The 20,064-nt window shown below is 45.1% G+C and overlaps 1 protein-coding gene across 1 annotated transcript in view; it reads right to left on the bottom strand.

Moving 5' to 3' along the window:
• Positions 1-19,622, bottom strand: part of HUS1 (HUS1 checkpoint clamp component) — a 122,614-nt gene extending 102,992 nt beyond the window's left edge. Inside the window, exon 1 of the mRNA XM_069216133.1 lies at positions 19,461-19,622. Within this exon, the coding sequence (XP_069072234.1) occupies positions 19,461-19,512 (52 nt within the window). The 5' untranslated portion in view covers positions 19,513-19,622. The remainder of the gene's footprint in view (positions 1-19,460) is intronic.
• Between the last annotated feature and the right edge of the window lie 442 nt (positions 19,623-20,064).

Here is a 20,064-nt window from a genome sequence, read left to right as displayed (position 1 = left end):
CACCTGCAACTTGATGAGAACAGCAGATATGTCAGCATGGTCTTCATACATGTTGGGCTCCAGAAGTACAAGAGTTTGAACTTGAGAATACTCTCAGCAGGAGAAGTCTTTCAGAAAGCCATGCACAAAACTATCTGGATAAGGAGTCATTAATCCCAGCAACAACATTTTAATACATACCTCATATATTCCTCAACCCCATTGATGCCTGCTGGAAGGGTCATTGATGACCTTTGGGCTAGTGTGACCTGCCCCCACCACCGGAGCCACCTGCTAGCAGACCCTCGCTGAGTTCCAGCTGACTGCTGAAAGTATAGGCCCTCTTCCACAAGCAGGTTCCTGCCTGAGCCTCATCCCTGGTGGTCTAGTGGGCCTCCCCACTAGCACCGCTAGCGCTCTCTTTCCTGGTCTGTTCCTGTTTTCTGCTTCTCACTCTCTCTTGCCTTTGGCTTTCACTTGCTCGTGCTTCTTGCTTTCACTCTCTCTTGCCCACTGCCTTGTCTGCCTTTTTCTGCCTGTTTTTTATTTCCATTTGCCTTAGCCACTCGGGCTTTTTGTCTTTTCTACGCTCTACCTTCCTTTTTCCCGCTCCCTTCTCCCATTCCCTGCGCTCTCCCCTGCCCCCCTCCCCAGCACCGCACCTGCACTTCCCGCCCTCCCGCCTCCCAGCTGAGGCTCTCCCCACCTGCCTCCTTCTCCAATTTATGGCAGCCGCTGGCGCACCGAAGGCGCTCCAAAGGCAAACCTGTCCGCACCTGGACAGTGCCCAGCACCAGGAACCATCACCCCCGGAATGTTTGCTCCTACAGTGCCCTCACCCTCCTCGCTCTCAACGCTGGCAGATCGCCCGCCTGCCACGCTGCCTCCCTGAGGGACTTCAGGGGACCCTTCACCTGCCAGAACTGCAACTTCACCAGCCTCCAAAGCACCGCCTCAGGGACCCATGAAGCAGGACGCAACCACCTCAGCTGCATCCTCATCAACACTCACTCCGTACACAAGCATGCTGTCGAAATCTGCAACCTCCTCGACTCAACCACCCCAAATGTTGCCTTCCCCACCGAAACCTGGTTCAACTGTCCTCGACCCCACACATCGCCACACCAATCCCAGACGGATACAAGTTTATACACAAGGACCACACCAATCGACCAGGTGGTGGCATCGCCATCGTCTACAAAGACACCCTTCGCATTTCCACACACTCCGAAGACTCATTGACCACTATGGATCAACTCCTCTTCCAGATAGGGACCAACCCTAACACCACACTTCGAGGGACCTTCTTCTACAGACCTCCAGCCCCCGGTCTCCTTTCTGTGACTCCATGGACTACATCCTCCTGGGAGACCTCAAGTTCCACCTGGAGAACCCCAACGATAACAACTCAACCACCCTGATCGAAAACCTCGCCAACCACAGACTCAAGCAACTGGTCACCGCACTCACTCTGCCAGACACACACTGGACCCCCATCCTCTCAGCCAGCAACCAAGTTTCCGTCAGCCACACAGCCGAACTCCAATGGACCGACCACCGCTACATTCACTTCACCTTCAGCAAACTCATCGATCACAACCGCACACCCCAACTTCCCCGCAGAAGTTAGAACAAGGTTTCCGAAGCCCAGCTCACCGCCAGCCTCAATGCTACACCCCCTCAAGCCGATGACGACGTCAACACAGCCGCACACAACCTCCACAAATGGATCACTGACTGCGCCTACACCCTCAACCCCCTCAAGATACCCCCCCCCCAACAGAGGCACAGCCAAGAAAGCCAACTGGTTCACCCCCCCGTCCTCAAAGAATCAAATCAGGTGTGCAGACAGCTAGAGAAGAAATGGTGCACCGACAAGGCCTTCTCAAACCATGAAACCTTCAAAAACGCCGTCAAACACCACCACCAGTTCATCAGGACCACCAAAAAATTTGCCCTGCAACAATGCATCAACAATAACGCCGACAACAGCAAAGAACTTCACCGTCATCAGAGAATTCACCAACCCCTGCTCCGACTCCACTGACATCCCCCTATCTCAAGAACACTGTGGAAACCTCTCCAACTACTTCCACCGCAAGATCGCAGACATCTACAACAGCTTCACCACTCAGGGCCCCACCAGATCGTCGACCGAAGCGTTACCACGCCTCCCGCCCTCCTCCGCTGGAAGAACATCACCAACAAGGAAACCCGTATTATCATGGCACCCGTCCACTCAGGAGCACCATCTGACCCCTGCCCCCACCACATCTTCAACAAAGTCAGCAACATCATCACATCCAAGCTCCGACACACCATCAACCGCTCCTTCGAAACGGCCACCTTCCCAGAGAGTTGGAAACATGCAGAGTTCAACACTCTACTGAAGAAACCCTCCACAGAGCCGACAGACCGCAAGAGCTACCGGCCCATCTCTCTGCTTCCTTTTCTGGCCAAAGTCATTCAACAAACAACTCACTGCCTTCCTTGAAGTCACCAGGCCAGACCGCAGCCCTCATCTCCACCGCCTTCGACACAGCCTCCCACGACACACTACGCTCCCATCTCCACAACGCTGGCATCCAAGACTCAGCACTACAATGGCTTTCCTCGTTCTTCACTGGTAGAACACAGAGGGTCTGACTCCCCCGCTTTCTCTCGGAAGCCACCAAGATCAGCTGCGGCGTCCCCCAAAGATCCTCGCTGAGCCCGCACTCTTCAACCGCTACATGACCCCTCTGGCTGCCGTCGTCAGAAGCCACGCACTTGACATCATCTCCTACGTAGACAACACCCAGCTAATCATCTCTCTCAGAAACAATCCTACCACCGCGAAGAACAACTTCCACGAAGGAATGAAGGCAGTCGCTGCCTGGATGAAAGACAACTGCCTGAAGCTGAATTCGGACAAGACAAAAGTCCTCATCCTTGGCTCCTCGCTCTCCGCCTGGAACGACTCCTGGTGGCCCACCGCCCTCAGAAATGCCCCAGCCCCCACCAACTACGCCTGCAACCTCTGCGTCATCCTAGACTCATCGCTCTCAATGGACAGACAGGTGAACCCTGTCTCATCATGATGCTTCCACACCCTGCGCATGCTTCAGAAGATCTACAAATGGATCCCAACCGAAACCAGAAAGACCCAGGCACCCAGACCCTCGTCAGCACCCGCCTCGACTACGGCAACATGCTCTATGCCGGAACAACTGCCGAGACCTGAAAAAGACTGTAACGCATCCAGAACGCCTCCGCCCGTCTCATCATGAACGGCCCCCCATCACAGCCACATCTCCGCCCTCCTAAGAGACCTACATTGGCTGTCCATCGACAAGAGAATCACTTTCAAGCTCCTGACTCACACCTACAAGGCCCTACATGACATTGGACCAGCCTACCTCAACCACAGACACTCATTCTACACTCCAGCCAGACAGCTCCGCCGACCAGGCCCGTGCCAACGTCCCCGGCATCTGGAAGACCACAGCCGGAGGAATATCCTTCTCCCACATCGCCGCCAAGACCTGGAACAGCCTCCCCAGCACCCCCTGCCCCCTTCACTGCCCCCAGTGCCTTGAGTAGTTACACTCTACAAATCCTTGATTGATTGGAAGTTCAGTAGCGAGTTTCCAAGTATGGACTAAGTAAACACGCTATCATCAAACCACTCCTGAAAAAATCTTGATCCTGGACTTCTTAGTAATTATAGGCCCATCTCATTGTTGCCGGTCCTATCCAAGATAGCTGACAGACATATTTATTCTCAGCTTTCTCTCTTCATGGAGGACAACGAGATTTTGCACCCCAACCAGATGGGCTTTAGACATTAAATGGTACTGAGACCGCACTGATTGCTGTCACTGAAGAAACTAAAAAGCGATTAGACAGCGGGATATAAACTGCTATTATCCTCTTGGATCGCAGTACTGCTTTTGTTACAGTAGATCTGGATATATTAAAGGACAGGTTACAAGATATTGGAATTTCCAGGTTAGCTTTAGACTGGATTATTTCATTTATCAATGATAGGTCATTTCAGGTATTAGACAGATCATACTTCACTAGCCGCATCATTAGCAGTTGTGGAGTCCCTCAGGGGTCTTCTCTCAGCCCTACTTTATTTAATATCTATATGCTGCCACTGGCAGGAATTGTCCAGCCTTATGGCCAGAATGTGGTGTTGTATGCAGATGACACACAACTAATCGTATCTCTGTCACGATAGAAACAACATTTGGGCCTTGCCTCCAAGCTGTTGCTGCTTGGATGACAGGAAGCAAACTAAAACTTAATGATGATAAAACGGAGGTGATGTTTTTTGGCCCACAAACAAAGCTCTCCACAATTCCTCCAACAACAGATGGTATGGGCTCTTTACCACCTCCTAAATAACTCTTTAAAAGTTTGGGGGTTTGACTTGACCCACAACTGTCTATGGCCCATCATGCTAATAGAATGGCGGCCACTTCTTTTAGCCTTCTTAGGATGTTAAGGAAGATTTTTACTATTTTACCCTTTATAGCCAAAAGACTAATTGTTCAGGCATTAATTGGGTCCCGAATTGATTATGGAAATGCCTTGTTCATTGGCTCTCCGAGTTATGTCATTAAAAGATTGCAGAGAGTACAGAATGCCTCGGCACGTCTACTGCTGGACGTCCCTAAGCGAGAGTCCATAAAGGCCGGAATTTCCTCACTACATTGACTTCCTGTGACCAAGAGGATACAATTTAAGGCACTGTGCCATATGCACAGAGCATTGCATAACTAAGGTCCAGAATTGCGGAGATCTTTAGCTTCTTTTTACTCACCTAACAGATCACTTAGATCCTCCTCAGCACTTCTGGCAGTGATTCTGAAAGTGAAGAAAGCTAGATGGGGTGGAAGATCTCTGGCATACCAGGGGGCGAAGCTTTGGAACTCCCTCCCTTTTAACATACGAGCAATAAATCAAGAACTTTCCTTTCGGAAGGCCTTGAAGATATGGCTATTCAAAGCTTGATTCCCAATGTACTACTCTGTGATGTTGATGTTTCAGTTTTGAGCACTGCGAGGCCTTCGGGCAGTCAAGCCCTATATACATTTATGTAACATAACGGAACATAACATAACATCACAGAAAATGTTAACTCTTAAAGGATACACTTGAATTCTTTAGCAATGTTTCTCCCAGCAAGTTGTCCATGTGAGTGCGAAGAAGGGACAGGCTATTACAAACAACCACTACACCAAAAATGCCAAGGCGCTGCAGTTTTTTGGATGCTTCATTCTGAATGTGGTGACCCTCACAGAGATTCTTGGGAACTTCACCAGGGCAAAAAAAGAATGCACCTATCACATGAGACACACCCAAGCATTCTAAGCTATCAAAGATGCTTTCCATGAAGATGGAACTCCCTGAACTGAAACACAAGCAACCCAGGACCGGTTTCACTTTATTAGGCCTCATCAGCCAGGTATAGCTTGATTCCTGTGGCACTGTGTGCCCTGGACTGACATGTTCCTGTTCAGGGAAGCCATAGCGACTGCCAGTGGCTTAAATTAATCCAAGCATTCTTTCCATCACCTTGTTTTTGATGCCTCCGTTTTGGGCACAGAGCCTCACTTACGCCCTTCTTCAAAAAGTGGACCCAGCAACTAAAAAAGTGCACCGCCGACCTTATGTACCACCCAGAGTTCAACAACCTAGCAGACTCTTTGTACAAAACATGCACTTTTGTTTGACAACAACTGGTGCATTACCAATAGGTCTGTTTCTTGAAGAAACGAACATGAGAAGACAAGGGCACTGGTTCCTTCAGTAATAAACGCAAGCAGTACAAGAACACAACTGGGTGCATTCCCGAAAAGAGAAAAAAACTAAATGAAAACACCAAACTCATTTACTGTGTTCTTTGGAGAGTATGTAGTGAAGTGGGATTGACAAATGGGGGAAATGTTTTAGAGGAAACAGTTATACTACAGGCTTTCATACACTTCGTCTACCTCAATAAGGTCAGTAACTGATAGCTAAGACCAATCCCAAGATGGGTGAAAGGTCTTCCAAATCTAGACCCACAACTTTCTGCAGGCACCTTTTGCCAATCTGCATGGTACCCTCACCCAAATCCACAATCAATTCTCTCTTAAGGATAGACCTAGGAATATTTCCAGACTGTAAATGTGCTTATTAATTGCAGATACCAAAGTTCAATCTATGTATATCAACTTTATCATTCATAAATACATTGCTTTGTTGTATATGGCAACATGGTACAATATTATCTTCTTTTGCACCGTTGTTTATTTATTTTACCATTATCCCTAATATGCCTTCAAAAGCAGGCAGTGAAAGTCCATTTTATGTATTTTTTAGTCCCTCAGTTCTTGATATATAATTCAAAAATCTGCTCTACTTTCTGAGCTCCTTCGAAAGTCGAGGCAGAACAAAGTCTTCTACTGCAGTCTGCGTTACTTATCTGTTAATACATTTTTTCAAATCAGAAGATAATTACTGCTCAGATGTTTAAAATTCACTTACCTTTAAGAATTAGAAAGTTTCACATTTCTATATCGCTTAAAGGCCATCTTAGGAGAAGCCTTTGGACTTTATGTTCGGAGTTATTTTATTGGCAGAGGGCCAGGATGGTGATCAAATTCAGGCCTTCCTTTTATTTTCAAGTATGTTCTTCATGCATATTCTGAACCAATGAACAGATCTCAGGTGGTCCTCTCAGCGGCAAAATATGTTCAGTACACCAATGATATATGTATTATTTACACGAAGAGCTAGTAACGGGGATGGAGAAGCCAGTCATACGCTGTTACATGAAATACCATCATTGACCCATGTTAAGCATCTCCATGTGTAATCCCTCAGGGTGATGTGGCATCATTGACTGCAGCCACCTGACAGTCAACTGCTATGGCCTGCCATGAAGTGCCACCTCCAAGGAGCCAGTCCCCTTGTGTGCCTCCCTCAACTGTTGCCCACTTTGCCAATTCATTGCGCCATCACAGTAGTTGGGGTCCTTCCTTTGATTTCCAATTGTGCATTATCTCGCGCATCTCTAGAAGGAAAGCCAAATCCTGAAATTTGCTGGTAATTGTATTTTTCGAAGTGTGAGGGAATCCACCCAGCAGACAGCAGCTAGGAGTGTTTTAATCCCTTCCCAATACTGTTGCAGCTGAGGGCAGCTCCATAACATATGGTGCAGCCCAGCCCCATTCTCCCCACATCTAAAGCAACCTGCCTCCCCTAATTGAAAATACCGCTGTATTCACTCGGGAGTCAAATATGTTCGCTGCAGCACATAGAAATTAATCAGTTTAAAACAAACATTTTGTGAAACCCTAGGTATTCTATCAAGTTTGGCATCCCAAGCCTCCTCTGATATCGGGGTACCCAATTCTTCCTCCCAGTTACTTTTCAGTTTTTCCAGCAGATTACAGCAATCTCCCCCTATATCCCTGTACAAACAGGAAACCACTCTAACAGTGCCCAGGGAGAGGGCTATATATCTACAACTGCCCATTGCTGGTGGCTCAACTGTGCCATGTCTCCAATGGCAGCAAATTGCCATGGTGATTGCCCTCTATAAGAGTGTCCCCTAGCGATAATATAGTCTACTCTAAAATCTTCAAATGAAACTATTTCCCCAACCCTAAACATATCCCCCATGGTAGAAGCCCTCGCCTTCGCCCAGGCCTCCAGATTTCTCCAATCCCCGCCATGTAGAAGGGCTTTTAGCAATCTCATCGGTATGTCCAACGAGTAGGGTGCTTTAACATAGGCCCTACAAAGGCCTCTATCCAAGCATTTAGCAATCACCTTGAATTCCTCAGTGTCTTCCATGTCCTTCAGTAACGTTCTAGTTAGGTCAGTCAACCCTTGTACAAAAGGGCCTAACTCTTTCTCTGGTCTTTGTCTACCAGCTATACACTGAACAAACCACTGCAGCGGGGCCGCTAGGTAGTACCTCTTAAAGTCCGGTGCCGCTAGGCCGCCCTCTTCCACTGGTTGTTGTAGTGCAGTCAGTGCTACCCGTCTGCAGCCTGAGCCCCATATAAATGATCAAATCAACAAATTCAGTTCCCTAAACATTACTCGTAATATCAACAAGGGGAGTGCTCCCAAATAATATAGAAGATGGGGAAGGGCAACCATCTTCAACAGTGCTATCCTACCTACGACTGACAGCGGAAGGGTTTTCCAAATTTCTATGTTATTTTTCAGGGCACGCAGAGCACTGCCCACATTCCCATCCAGGAGGTCTGCTCTATCATGGTATACCTTAATGCCTAGGCACTACACACACCTCGGGCCCATTGCAGGGGGGCTAAGTCATCTGGCGGTGCCACTTCTGCAGTCATTGGGAACACCCAGAATGTCTGCCAATTCACTTTAAGCCCTGATAGTCACACAAAATCCTCCAACATAGCCCTAGCCCCAGCCAACTTCTCTGCAGTATCTCGTAGAAATAGTAGCATGACATCAGCAATGCTACTCTGTGACAGTGCCCTTTTACTGTCAGACCTCTGTAATACATCCCTGACTGTCCACCGTCAGATCCCCCTTCTGACGGGCCTGCTCTAATATCTGATCCCGGTCTTTGTAAAATATTAGTTTTGCCACCACTGGTCATGGTGAAGCCCCCAACGAGGGTGGTCTCCTTGGTACTAGGTGCGCCCTTTCAAATGCGAAAAAAGGGGATAACCCTGTTGATAAAACCGGGACATAATATGTCTTTCTAAGTAATCAACCATATTGCTCTCCTCCCTGGCAATCCTACCAGTCGAATGTTATTGCAGCGGGATCTATTTTCTGTATCCTCAACCTGCAATTCCGAAGTCGTAACATTTGCTTCCATGGCTGTCAAGCTATTTGTCAGATAAGCAATCCCCTGGGGACAATTCCGCCACCTCTCTTACCATCGGGGTGACTAGCTCTGCCAACCGGCAGTGGTCATCTCTCAACAAACTCAAATGCGCCCCGAGGGTGTCTATTTTAGTTTCCAATCCCTCCCTAGTAGCCGTTATGGCTTGAATCACATCTCGCAACGTTGGTCCCTGCCGTGCATCTCCCTCCGCATTCGGTTCTTCTTCTGCCAGTGGGGCAGTATCTTTCTTCTTCGCGGCGTTCCCCATGGCCACCTTTCCCATCCAGCTGTGAAGTGCCCGTAGTAGCACCAGATGACTTTCAGGAGAGGCCACTTCTACACAAGTGCAGGCTGGCTGATTCAATTCTGTCCGCTCTCAGTTCCCCTTTATTTCGCAGTTTCTATCATTTGACTCATACAGCGCGCCCACGCTCATCTCCCCCCCCCTCCTAAGCGCTGTAGGATGTGACTGGCCTGGGTCATTTCAACTCGTCGTTCTGCTTACGTTCTTGCCCCCACCGGCACAGCCTCGCCTTCTGCTCGAGTCCGTGAGTTTCCTCATCTCACCTCTCCATAATTTCAAGGCGCACGTTCCCCTGATCTCTGGGTGAAGCTGCCCGTCTCCCAAAGCCGCTCTTTCAGGGAGTGAGCCCTGCCACCATTAGTGCCCCACTCAGGGGATGCAGTCTCTTTACATCTGCCCAGGGGGGTCTTTTTCTCCCTCGGGATTGTGGCCCTCACTGGCCACCAGCAACTCCCTCTCTCCTCCCCTCGACCGCTCTAATCAGCCTCTGTCTGATCTAGCTTGCCACAGTGAGGCCCTCTCCAACTGCCTTTGTGCTCACCGCGGCGGAAGCAGCGTCATCCCGTATCACAGCAACCAGCAGAGCCTCTATGTCTCGCTCCACACCTCACCTCTCAGACTGGCGCATTCCTTGGCTGGGGTGGGGGGGAACACTTCAGATGGATTCCTCGTTTCCCCCAAGGGTCTTGCAGTACTCGGTTGCTCTCGAATCGGACGAACTCCAGAATATTAAAATATTGGAGCCCTCGACCTCGGGAGCTCCCAAAGCCGATACCATCACCATTAGGCCACGCCCTTCAACCCATGCACTTAGCTTGTCTAAAATAATCTCTGAAGCTTGTGGCAGGCCCAGTGTGCTGATGGAAGTTCACAGACCCCCAGAGTCCATCATCATGGTGAAGGAGTGCAGTGACCTGTAGACAAAGATCAGTTTGGACTTCTACACGTTCTTTGACCACCAACACTTCCTGCAAAATGGGTAAAATAATAACTGCATGGGGGTGGACTGAAATTAAAATGAACAATAACCCTCAATTCCAGGCACAGAATTTCAATGACACACAACCTAATAATAAAGTACAGGAAAATCACCCCAAGATGCCTCCAGGTGAATGGGGAAGTGAAACGATTTATGAGAACCTTCATTAAGTTCATACACCTAGCTGTGAGCAACAAACTAATACTGAATGCTGGAATAACTCATTGTGTGGGATGGGCGTCCCAACAGGTACAACATCCTAAATGTGCCTGAATAGTCTTTGCACAGCCTCAAAAGCTGCTGAAAGTGAATCTTGCCACCGCTGCCTGCCTACAAACTCAGCACCAAAAGAAGGGGGTGGGGAAAATCATTTCTGACAGGCACTGGTGATCATGTATTGGTCCATGACCCTGACCTAGGTGAAAAATTCCAATTTCCAAAGGAAGGATCCTCATGGACATAGACCACAAAACATCCTAACAGTATAAAGTGACATGATCAGGTGACAAAGATTGTTTCACTTTTCAAGCAATTACAACGGATGCAGTACTAAGCAGCCTACTCCAGTACCTCATCACATTAATCACCATGCTGTCTGTTGTTGCTGGATTTGGATGGTGAAGGACAAAGGGATAACGTTGATACTGTGGTGGATACTCCAAAACCCCACTACTACTCAATCGGGGTTTGCTAACAGAATGACTAAGAGACCCCAGACGCTGCTGTGACAAAGGCTGAAAGGATCCACAATACAGGTTGTGTGCACATCTTCAGCAACTACAGATTCCAAAAGCCTGAGTATAAGTGGACAGGAAGAAGTCAAGATATTTACCGCACCAAGTAAATGCAGACTCCAGAGGGTGTGCAATAAATACATTGTATTAAGAGGTTTTCTTCAGAAGAAAAGAAAATTACCCACATAATTGTAAGCTTTCCACATTATATTCCTCATTTGTGGGAATATACTGTCTGTTTTAACTACTGTAAACTTCTGTAGTTTCGATTTGGCCAATTTCTCCAAAGGGAAATTACAGATATGCAGTAAATACCAAAGAGCTCAGATTTCTGATTCCAGAACCAACAGGAGTTTGTGAAACGTTTGACATATAACGTCCAAATCTCAGAGCACAAGAGTTTAAGAACTGTACTGAACAGACTTTGAGGGGATAGTTCATGCATTACTTTTTGTAAAGACGTGTATTTTTTGTGTATGCACTCTTGTTTCATTTGGAAAGGGATGTTATGTTCTGCAGCTAGCACTAGAGGCTGACATGAGATCTGGATGGTTAGTCCACTGTCAGCACACTACCTTACAGTGTGGCCTGGCTAGGCAAAACGTAAGGACTGAGCACACTTGAGCACCAGTCCATTTGAGTCTAAGCTTCAGAAGTAACATGTTTTGGAAATTCTTAAGAGAGCTAATTAGCATATGTGATGGCCTCAAAGAATATCATGTCACATAAGCTTTGAAATTGTTGACCACAAATAACTAAGTACAGCATCAGACAATAATCAAGTTCTGCTGGTCATCCTCACAAAGATGTGTGGATGAAAGTGTGGGGACATATAACACTAGGGCGGTGGGGGATGGCTTCCCAACAGACTTTTACCAGACCTTTGAACCCCAATTGACTGAGAAACTATCATAAGTCTTTAGTGAAGCTAAACAGTTGACCATTCTTCCTCCCACTATGAGAGAGGGCATTATATGTATGATGCCCAAGCCAGAAGGGAGCTCAGCAGACCCTTCATCTTATCAGCCAATGACTATGATCACCTCAGACACTAATGGTTTGATAAGGTCCTGGCCAATAAGGTGTAGCAGGAGGCTGGACAGTTGGTTCGAGATGATCAATGCGGGTTCAACCTGGGGACCAGAATGGCATAAATATTCCTAGTTTCGCTCACCTGCTGCATTTAGTTATTGAAAGTGAGAAGCTTTCAGTGAATCAAGAAAAAGCTTTTGATGCCATGAGTTGCTTACTTGACGGAGGTTCTACGAGTGATGAGCTTCGGACCAGTATTCTGTAGCTGGGTCCAGTTACTTTATTCACAGCCCAGGAAGAAGGCTGGAGTTGACAGGACTATTTCAGACAGTTAGAATATTGAGCAGTGTCCCTGACAGGGGTGCCCACTCCCACCCTTTGCCTTGAGCTATTATACTTCTGAAAGACCTGAATGACTGGAGCATTAGAACAGGGGACACTGTTTGCACAGTATCTATACATGGCTGATGCTTGATTTTATCTATGATTACCCAGTCTTCCATTGTGGCAAATGATGTACTACTTAGAGAGATTTGGTGAGGTGGCAATCCTTAGGGTCATCAAGAGCAAGACCATATTATTTCCTTTAGGGACACTGACACAACTCAAGAAGGAACAGCTGCCTGACTTGAGCTTACAATGGGAGGTGAACAATTTTCACTATTTAGGTGTCATGGTTGCAGCTAACAAGCAACACGCACATATAACACAGGGTTGGAGGGTGAGGTTTCCAGATGGTTTGCAATTTTAAATATGGTTCTGGAATACACCCTCCCTTTCCATCACCGGCAAGGTGGAGATTGCAAAGATGAGTATCCTGCCACAATGTCTTCATAATATTTAGAATGTGTTGTGTCCGTTAAAACCCGACACTTTTAAGTAACTGAATGGTTTGTGAGTGCCCCTGGTTTGGGCTAGTAGGCAGAGCAAAGTAGAGTTGGACATACTGATGTTAGATCAGGAGAGGGGCTGGGTCTTTCTGACATACAGCTGGGCTATTATGTGGCCAATATTCAACATGCCACTAAATGGTTAAATGAAGACGATAATTGGGAAAGTAACTATTGAGTGGGACATATGGAGAGAATTTCCTATCAGAAATACTTATGAGGAGCAGCTGTTTACATAGTCTACACCCTACTTTTGTGCAAGAGACCGCGAGAATTTGAGAGAGAATAGCTACCATGGTTCTTAAGTGGCCGCCCTTTGCTAGAGATCTACATGATTTAACAGTTATCGGATGGAAGGCAGAGGGTTGTGAGTGAATAGGAGATCTATACTCTTGATGGGCATTTATTACTTTATGGAACGCTCAGAACTCGTTTGGGGGTGGAACCTGCACACTTTCTCCAATACGCTAAGTTAACTGGTACAGCTAGAGAGATCAGGATAGACTTCCCTAATGTGCTTCCTACGTATTCTACGATTGGGTGCCGGTCATCATTTGGTTACGTTATTGTACAAAGCCCTGATGCTAGACAGAACCTGGTCCGTATTGAAGGATATGCATGCATGGAAGGCTAACGGGTGATCTAATCACTGAGAAGAACTGGGCAGCAGCCAGTGACATGGTAAAGCAGAGAGGTGGAATTCCTATAGCTCGATGCCTTGGACATATTGTTTGGGGTCAAGGGCACAAGGACACGTAGGGCCAACACCCTGCAGCACAAACCCTTTGGCTGCCAGCTGACAGAGAAGAGAACTGTCTGCAGTTGAGGTAATATGTGTGTCCACAGGTTAATGCTGTTTGAACTTGTATTTATGGTTCATTAATGAAAAGCCTTTATTATTAGGGTGAGCGCTGTAAATAAAGGTTTTACGGTCACATTGCACTACTGACAGTGGTTCCAGTAAAAAAAAAAAAAAAAAAGAAAGAACATACACAGGTTTGAAAATGTTAACAATATGAGGCTAATATAATGCTTCCAGAATGCTCTCTGATTAGATGCAAATGTTTGCAGAAGCTTGTAAGCAAGAGTGATGATTCTTTGCTTTCAAAATAAAAATGTTCAGAAAAAAAAGCAAGTAGGTAAAAAATGTTTTTCTACTATGAAATTTTAGGTGCTATTTCTTTGAAGAGTCATTTAGTAAAATGTGCTGATGCATGCTAGTATTTCCAAAAAATATTCCTCAAGGAAAATCAGTGTAACCATTTTCATCAAGATTATGGGAAGCATGAAAATAAACAAGCACTGGCAAAGTCAAACGATACGACATTTTTTGTGCCTCTTTTGTTTTCATCAATGCGTGTCTTGTTGGCTTTTGTAACACTTTGTTGTTATGGGAGCTGCCAGGCCCTCACCATTGTAACAAACATTGTCAAAAAAGCAAAAAAAGTTTTTGGTCTCAAAACTCACTCATTTCCACCAGTGGTGTAACGAAGGCCCAGTAGCCCCTGGAGTATTGGGGGACCCCTCCAAGAGGCCCCCTCAGCACCGGCCCTGAGTGAGCCTGCAGCAGGGGGGCTTCCATGTTCTTTACAGGGGGGGGGGGCTCCCGTTTCGTTACACCACTGATTGCCACAGTAGCTCCTGGGACTGAACAAAACTACTTTGTGTGCCAATACTCTCCTTGTGGAAGTGCAGAATGTGATCACTTACACTAAAGTCAGCCAACAAATGGAGAGAGAAATAGAAGTTTAATAAAAAACAAATGTCTTTGTTAACGCCAGACCTAATTATGGACCCAATTCTTAAAGAACATCACAAAAGTGCACCCCCATGTACGTCTTTGAATTAGTGGCTTTCAGGAATTCACAAAAACTTGACCAGGAAATCGTACTCCTTGAAAATATTTGTGAACTGTATTTTAGCATGAGCAAATATGCACGTGTCGATTTGCTCATGTGAAAATCTAGTGAGCATTTACAAATTCACTTTCCCTCCAAACACTTTTTCCCAACCCTGGAAGAACTTCTACTTCTGCCATTGCCAGGAGTAAATTTCCAACCTTTCTCATTATGGGAAAAGATTAGAGAAGAGCTGATGAAAAACCCTTCAAACATAGAAGTTAGTACGTTTGCAGACTCAAAGGCATTCCAGCCTGGAACTATTGCTTACTGCTTCCCCCAGCCCCAGTATGTAGATCTGCAGAAAGGTGTCAAAATAAGGAAATTGCTATAGTAGGGATTGAAATTTTAAGTATTCAAGCTCTACTATAGTAGTGACCATGGCATAATCAGAGAGGCTATTATCAGAGCGCTTGCATAATGGGATTGCTGCCATAATTTGTTGCCACACTACATGGCACCAAAGGGACAAGTAGATTGTTTTACAGGACAAGTAGATTTAAGAAGCAACCTGTCCCAATATTTTAGTAATTTCAACACCCCTGTAAAGAATGTGTTGAGTAATACTCAGTTTAAGCTGGTTAATTTCAATTTTTACATTACACATACCTGATGCTGTTCATTCTAAGTAATATTTATCTGACCAGATCTGCAGGATGACTGAGGTTTGGGATAGATGGAGCATTGTTTTGTCATTTACCCTTGACATGTCTGAAGGAAAAAGATGTCCCGGCAAGGTTACACAGAACAACAGTGATTTAAACAACTACCTCTCTACAACACTACTTATTGGGCATTATCGTATGACCAAAGCACAAAAATATGTCATGTACGTTCTTACACTTGCTTTATTGCTGGCAGAGCCATTCTTTGGCTGGCTGCCCTAACCCTAGAATTAAGCTTGTGGGTAAAGAATACAACAGAATGGTACCTAGCAGGGGAAACACATACTAAAAACGGCCAGGGAAAATGAAAAATTGGAGCAAGAGTTGATGGTATGGGCAGATGTAATGCTAGAATTCTCTGAAATGGTGCTCCATGGTACAAAATAGGGATAGCTCGAAGATTAAGGAAATATCTAGAGGCATACATGCTATGTAATGAAAGGACTCTGTATGCTGAGGCAGTCATTTATGATAGATGGAGGGGTCATACAGAGAACAATTATGTACTGAAAACATGTCATAGCTGACGACTGGGGAGGAAAAATTGTGCAACAATAGTCTGTAAAATGTAACATTATAGTGTGTTTTATTTTTAAAAAATCAAATTGCAGAATAACCATTAAAAAAAAAAAAGAGCAGAAGCTTCCCAAATATGCTCCTTCAAATATGTATTTCATTGACCCACAGCCAACAGATGAATTAGAAAATGGTTCAACATAAGTGTTCTGTGTTGCTGTTATAATGCAGTGCCTATGTCATTCTTGTCTCAGGCAATACAACCAATCACAGAGACTCTCCAGAGGTCAGGCTAACTGCCTAAGGGAGACGTTACAGCTTTAGTGTGAAACAGCACATATACACTTGCAACATGGTCTATTCAAAAGTAGGACTTCTCGGGTACTCAACATCTGAATGATGAAATCACAGGAAATGTCATTACATGATGTTTAGCTTAACCATGACATCACAGGAAAATTATTTACATGACATGTGCCTTACATCTGATCGCACAGAAAGACTGACGCAGAGGGCATCACCAGAGAGGTTGGATGGCTAAGCTAAACTGATTGAGTTATCTTACTGAAACTCACTGATGCAGAAGGACCCACAACACTATTCCTAGGCATCTTTATTCACCAACAATATGTAGTCTCCAGGTTTGTCCTTGCATTTTCTTTCCAGTGCTATTCATCCAATTTGTCTTAGGGTCCTCAAGTGTGACGTTTTCCAATTTTCTCAATACTTTCAGATGTTTGTTGGTCTCCAGCTTCACCCACCTCATTACAAATTACAGTTCAATAGATAATAGCTTTTTCCCGAAGAGTACAGCAGAGGGAAAGAAAGAAGCAATGGGAGAAGGGATAGAAACGAGCGTAAGAGACGAAAGGGATAAGAGGAGAGAAAGAGAAGGCAACTTAATCAGTAAAATATGGAGAAATGAAGTTTGAGTTAATGATGAGAAAGAGACATAAAACAGAAAGAATTGCAATCAGTATGAAATAGGGGAAGAAACTAAGGAACATTTGCTGTGCATTCAAAGACAGTGGTAAATGTCAGGCTGTGACTTCTGACAAATTGCTTATTCCTTTAATCTGGGATTGGAGTTTACTTTTCTTTATCTGACTGCAAAATTTGAGGATTTTGTAAAGTGAACTATCTGCCAATCTTGCTGCACTACAGGGCGTGTGAAAGGAAAGGCTGTAGGATGTCAGTTTTTTCCCCTGACACAACAAAATTTAAATATCAGCAAAAGAAATCTGCAACTATTTCAAAATATGTCAATAGTTAAGAAAGCACAAATTAAACACTTTTTTGTAATTCTGAAGTGTGAAGGAAGCAAAGTTTTTAAAAATATCGGAACAAATCAATATATATTTCTTGGTGATGGGGAAATTATAAATACTTGTATAAAATAGATTTCCACGTATTATTGTTTGTGCATAATATAGCTGTATCAAAAAAACTGCATTACAGTGCAAATTTTGTGGCAATTTCAATGGAAAAAGTGGTATTGGTAAAGGACAGTGCACTACTAAACCATATTTTAGTAATATATTTGCAACATGATATTCCAAAATGCACCACCAGCTACTTACTACACTCTTAACACTCTCCTGCTGAATGTACGTGGCTCATTTGGTAGACTTATTCTTAGTGTGGTGTGCAGAATTTTCCCAATTTTTCTGACTTCTGTGATGTAACATGAAGGCAACACTCCCGACTCTAAAAACTGTTTCAACACCCCTGGCAGGAATTAACGTTTGACTGCCCTGGTTGCATAGAAGCAGGAGGGTGTCAGGCAAAAAGTAAGCAGTGCTACAAAAAAAAAAAAACAAGGGGCATACCGCTCAAATCAGTAGCATTCACACATATGCAGAGAAAGAGCTCTCAAGTCTTCAAAATCCCTAAACGTGAGTACTAAATTAAATAATAGATGTCACATGGTTATTGACTGCAAAGATGTAACAATAAGTGAAATTAGTGGAATGACAAAACTTTCTGATGACTTTTTCCAACAGTTCCTCTCGAAGCACTGTCACAGAACTTTACAGGGTCTTGAGAATCAGATATCTGAATTGGTGCCCCTGCTACTAGAGGATTAGTCAAATATAAAAAAAAATCCCTTTTTTTGAGCTCGCCCTGAAAGCATTTTTGTACCTATGCTCTGCACTTCACTTGTTAGGATTATAAGAGACGTAACTCTGCTTCCCTGGGGCTCAAGCCTATTAGGCAGCTAAGGGTGCCACTTGGCCTATTTTCTACCTGCATGTCTGGTACTTTACTGTCCTGGCTGCTTCAAAAATTAGGAAAATTACCAAAAAGTGGAATTTACACCCTGTATCTTTCATACTTCAAACAGCAAATATAAGAAGAAAGCACTTAAAAACATGCTGTGGAGCTGCTTTCACGATCCCTGACTGACAAGTAAACAAAAACAGAAAGGCCATGTTACAAATGAATACAGATTTTTTTTTTTTTTTTACAGATTATTTTTTAAGTAGTTCTATTTAAGTATCATGTCAATGCCACTGAACTCTCTTAAATCATGAAGTGGCCAATATTTGTCTTCTGGATAGATGCCAACTTCATAGACGGTGCATGTGATATCTGTAGTTGGGCATACTGTGGCATACACAGAACAGAGGTCCTTAGTTAAATATAATGTTGCTCCATTTACATAACACCACCGTAGGTGTCATTTAGGGGGCATGACAACTGACTTGCCTCTTGGTTCACCATTATCATCAAGGCGACTAGGGATGAATGATTCCAAGACCATGCTTTAGAAACATCACTTCTAATACGTGCACGGACGGTTCTAGGATTTTTGGGGCCCGGGCACAAAGGGAATATGTAAGGCCCCTCTAATTTGCATTCAACGTGATACATTCAAGGCTGTTTACATCTCAGTAGATGACCCTGCTCCTGAAGCTGCCATGTGCAGACCCCTCCAGGGCTGCAGCCCCTGCTTCTTATCCACCTACAATCAACTATTTTACAGCTCAAAAGGGCAGAAGGTGTGAAAGCTGCTTATCATCTGATAGAGAGAGCGAGCTAAACTGCCAGACAATGGGCATCATGTGGTGTGTCTGTCGGTGCAGCAGACATGCTTGCAGCAGAAACCTGGAAAAAGTCTCTCTTTGCAACTGGGACCATAGGAGGGGACCCCCTCCCCTAGGTCTCGCAGAGCTACACCATGGCTGCAAGGCAGAGGGGACAGGCAACGAATCCAATAGGCCCAATTGCAATAAGACATCTTTCTTTTAATTGGATCTGCAGGGTGCACAAGAGAACCTGTGTGATGCCATAGTGGGAGGTCCTGGGCAGCTGCCCACACTGTCCATGCCTAACGCTGGCCCCGAGTACACGGAGCCCAATGCAGTGATAAAATCTAATGTACTAAAGTGAGACACTTCCGTTCTATAAAAGACTTATTTGAATTTTCAGCAACAGGGGAAATAAAACAAAGCACAGTGCTGTGCGCGTCGTTCCCGGACTTTTTTTTCTATGCAACACCTGAATCTGAGTAAACACACAACCTCATAGTCCCCTCTCTATGTCTGACTGACTTTGTTGTCCCTCTCCACTTTTTATGGTACCCATCCGATCCATGAAACTTACGAGTGAAATGGTTCAGGCAGCTGACGTCCACAATCTTAGAACGGAACCTCATGGCGACTTCGAGGGAACAAGAATATACAACATATTCGGGTACGAAAAGATGTACGTTTAGTAAGAACGTAGTTTATGGAAACGTGCGCGTGCGTCCGCCCATCCGCCTCTGGCCCCGCCTCTCGCACTGGCTCTTCCAATAGGCAGCGCGATTTGTTGGCCACGCCGCATTGTAGTTGGTTCAGTCGTCGGGAAGCTGGCGACAGTGGATGTTCTGTTCGTATAGTGCGCCTTCTGGCCGGGACCAGAGAAAGAGCAATGTTGCATATTTAAAGTATAACGGGAGTTACCGGTTTTAAACATATTATGTAGTCCGTCCCGTGCCCTAGTGTTATTTTATATAAGCGCTGAGCATTTTTTATTTTATTTTTTAAGCCAAAACACTTATCTGTACAACCAATCGGCGCATTTTATGTAAATTATGGTTGACCAGTCTTTTTGATGTCAATGTATCCAGGGTCGGATTGGGACCAAAAATAGGCCAGTGCAGCTCATTTGAGGAGTGCGACTTTTCGCAAAACATTGCTTCGTCAGTGTGGGCCAGGTGTAGCAA

This window comes from Pleurodeles waltl, chromosome 2_1 (genome assembly GCF_031143425.1).
Source record: "Pleurodeles waltl isolate 20211129_DDA chromosome 2_1, aPleWal1.hap1.20221129, whole genome shotgun sequence".
In the NCBI taxonomy this organism is placed as follows: Eukaryota; Metazoa; Chordata; class Amphibia; order Caudata; family Salamandridae; genus Pleurodeles; species Pleurodeles waltl.
The sequence above is the reverse complement of the archived record's forward strand: the minus strand, read 5'-3'. Positions and strand labels throughout refer to the sequence as shown.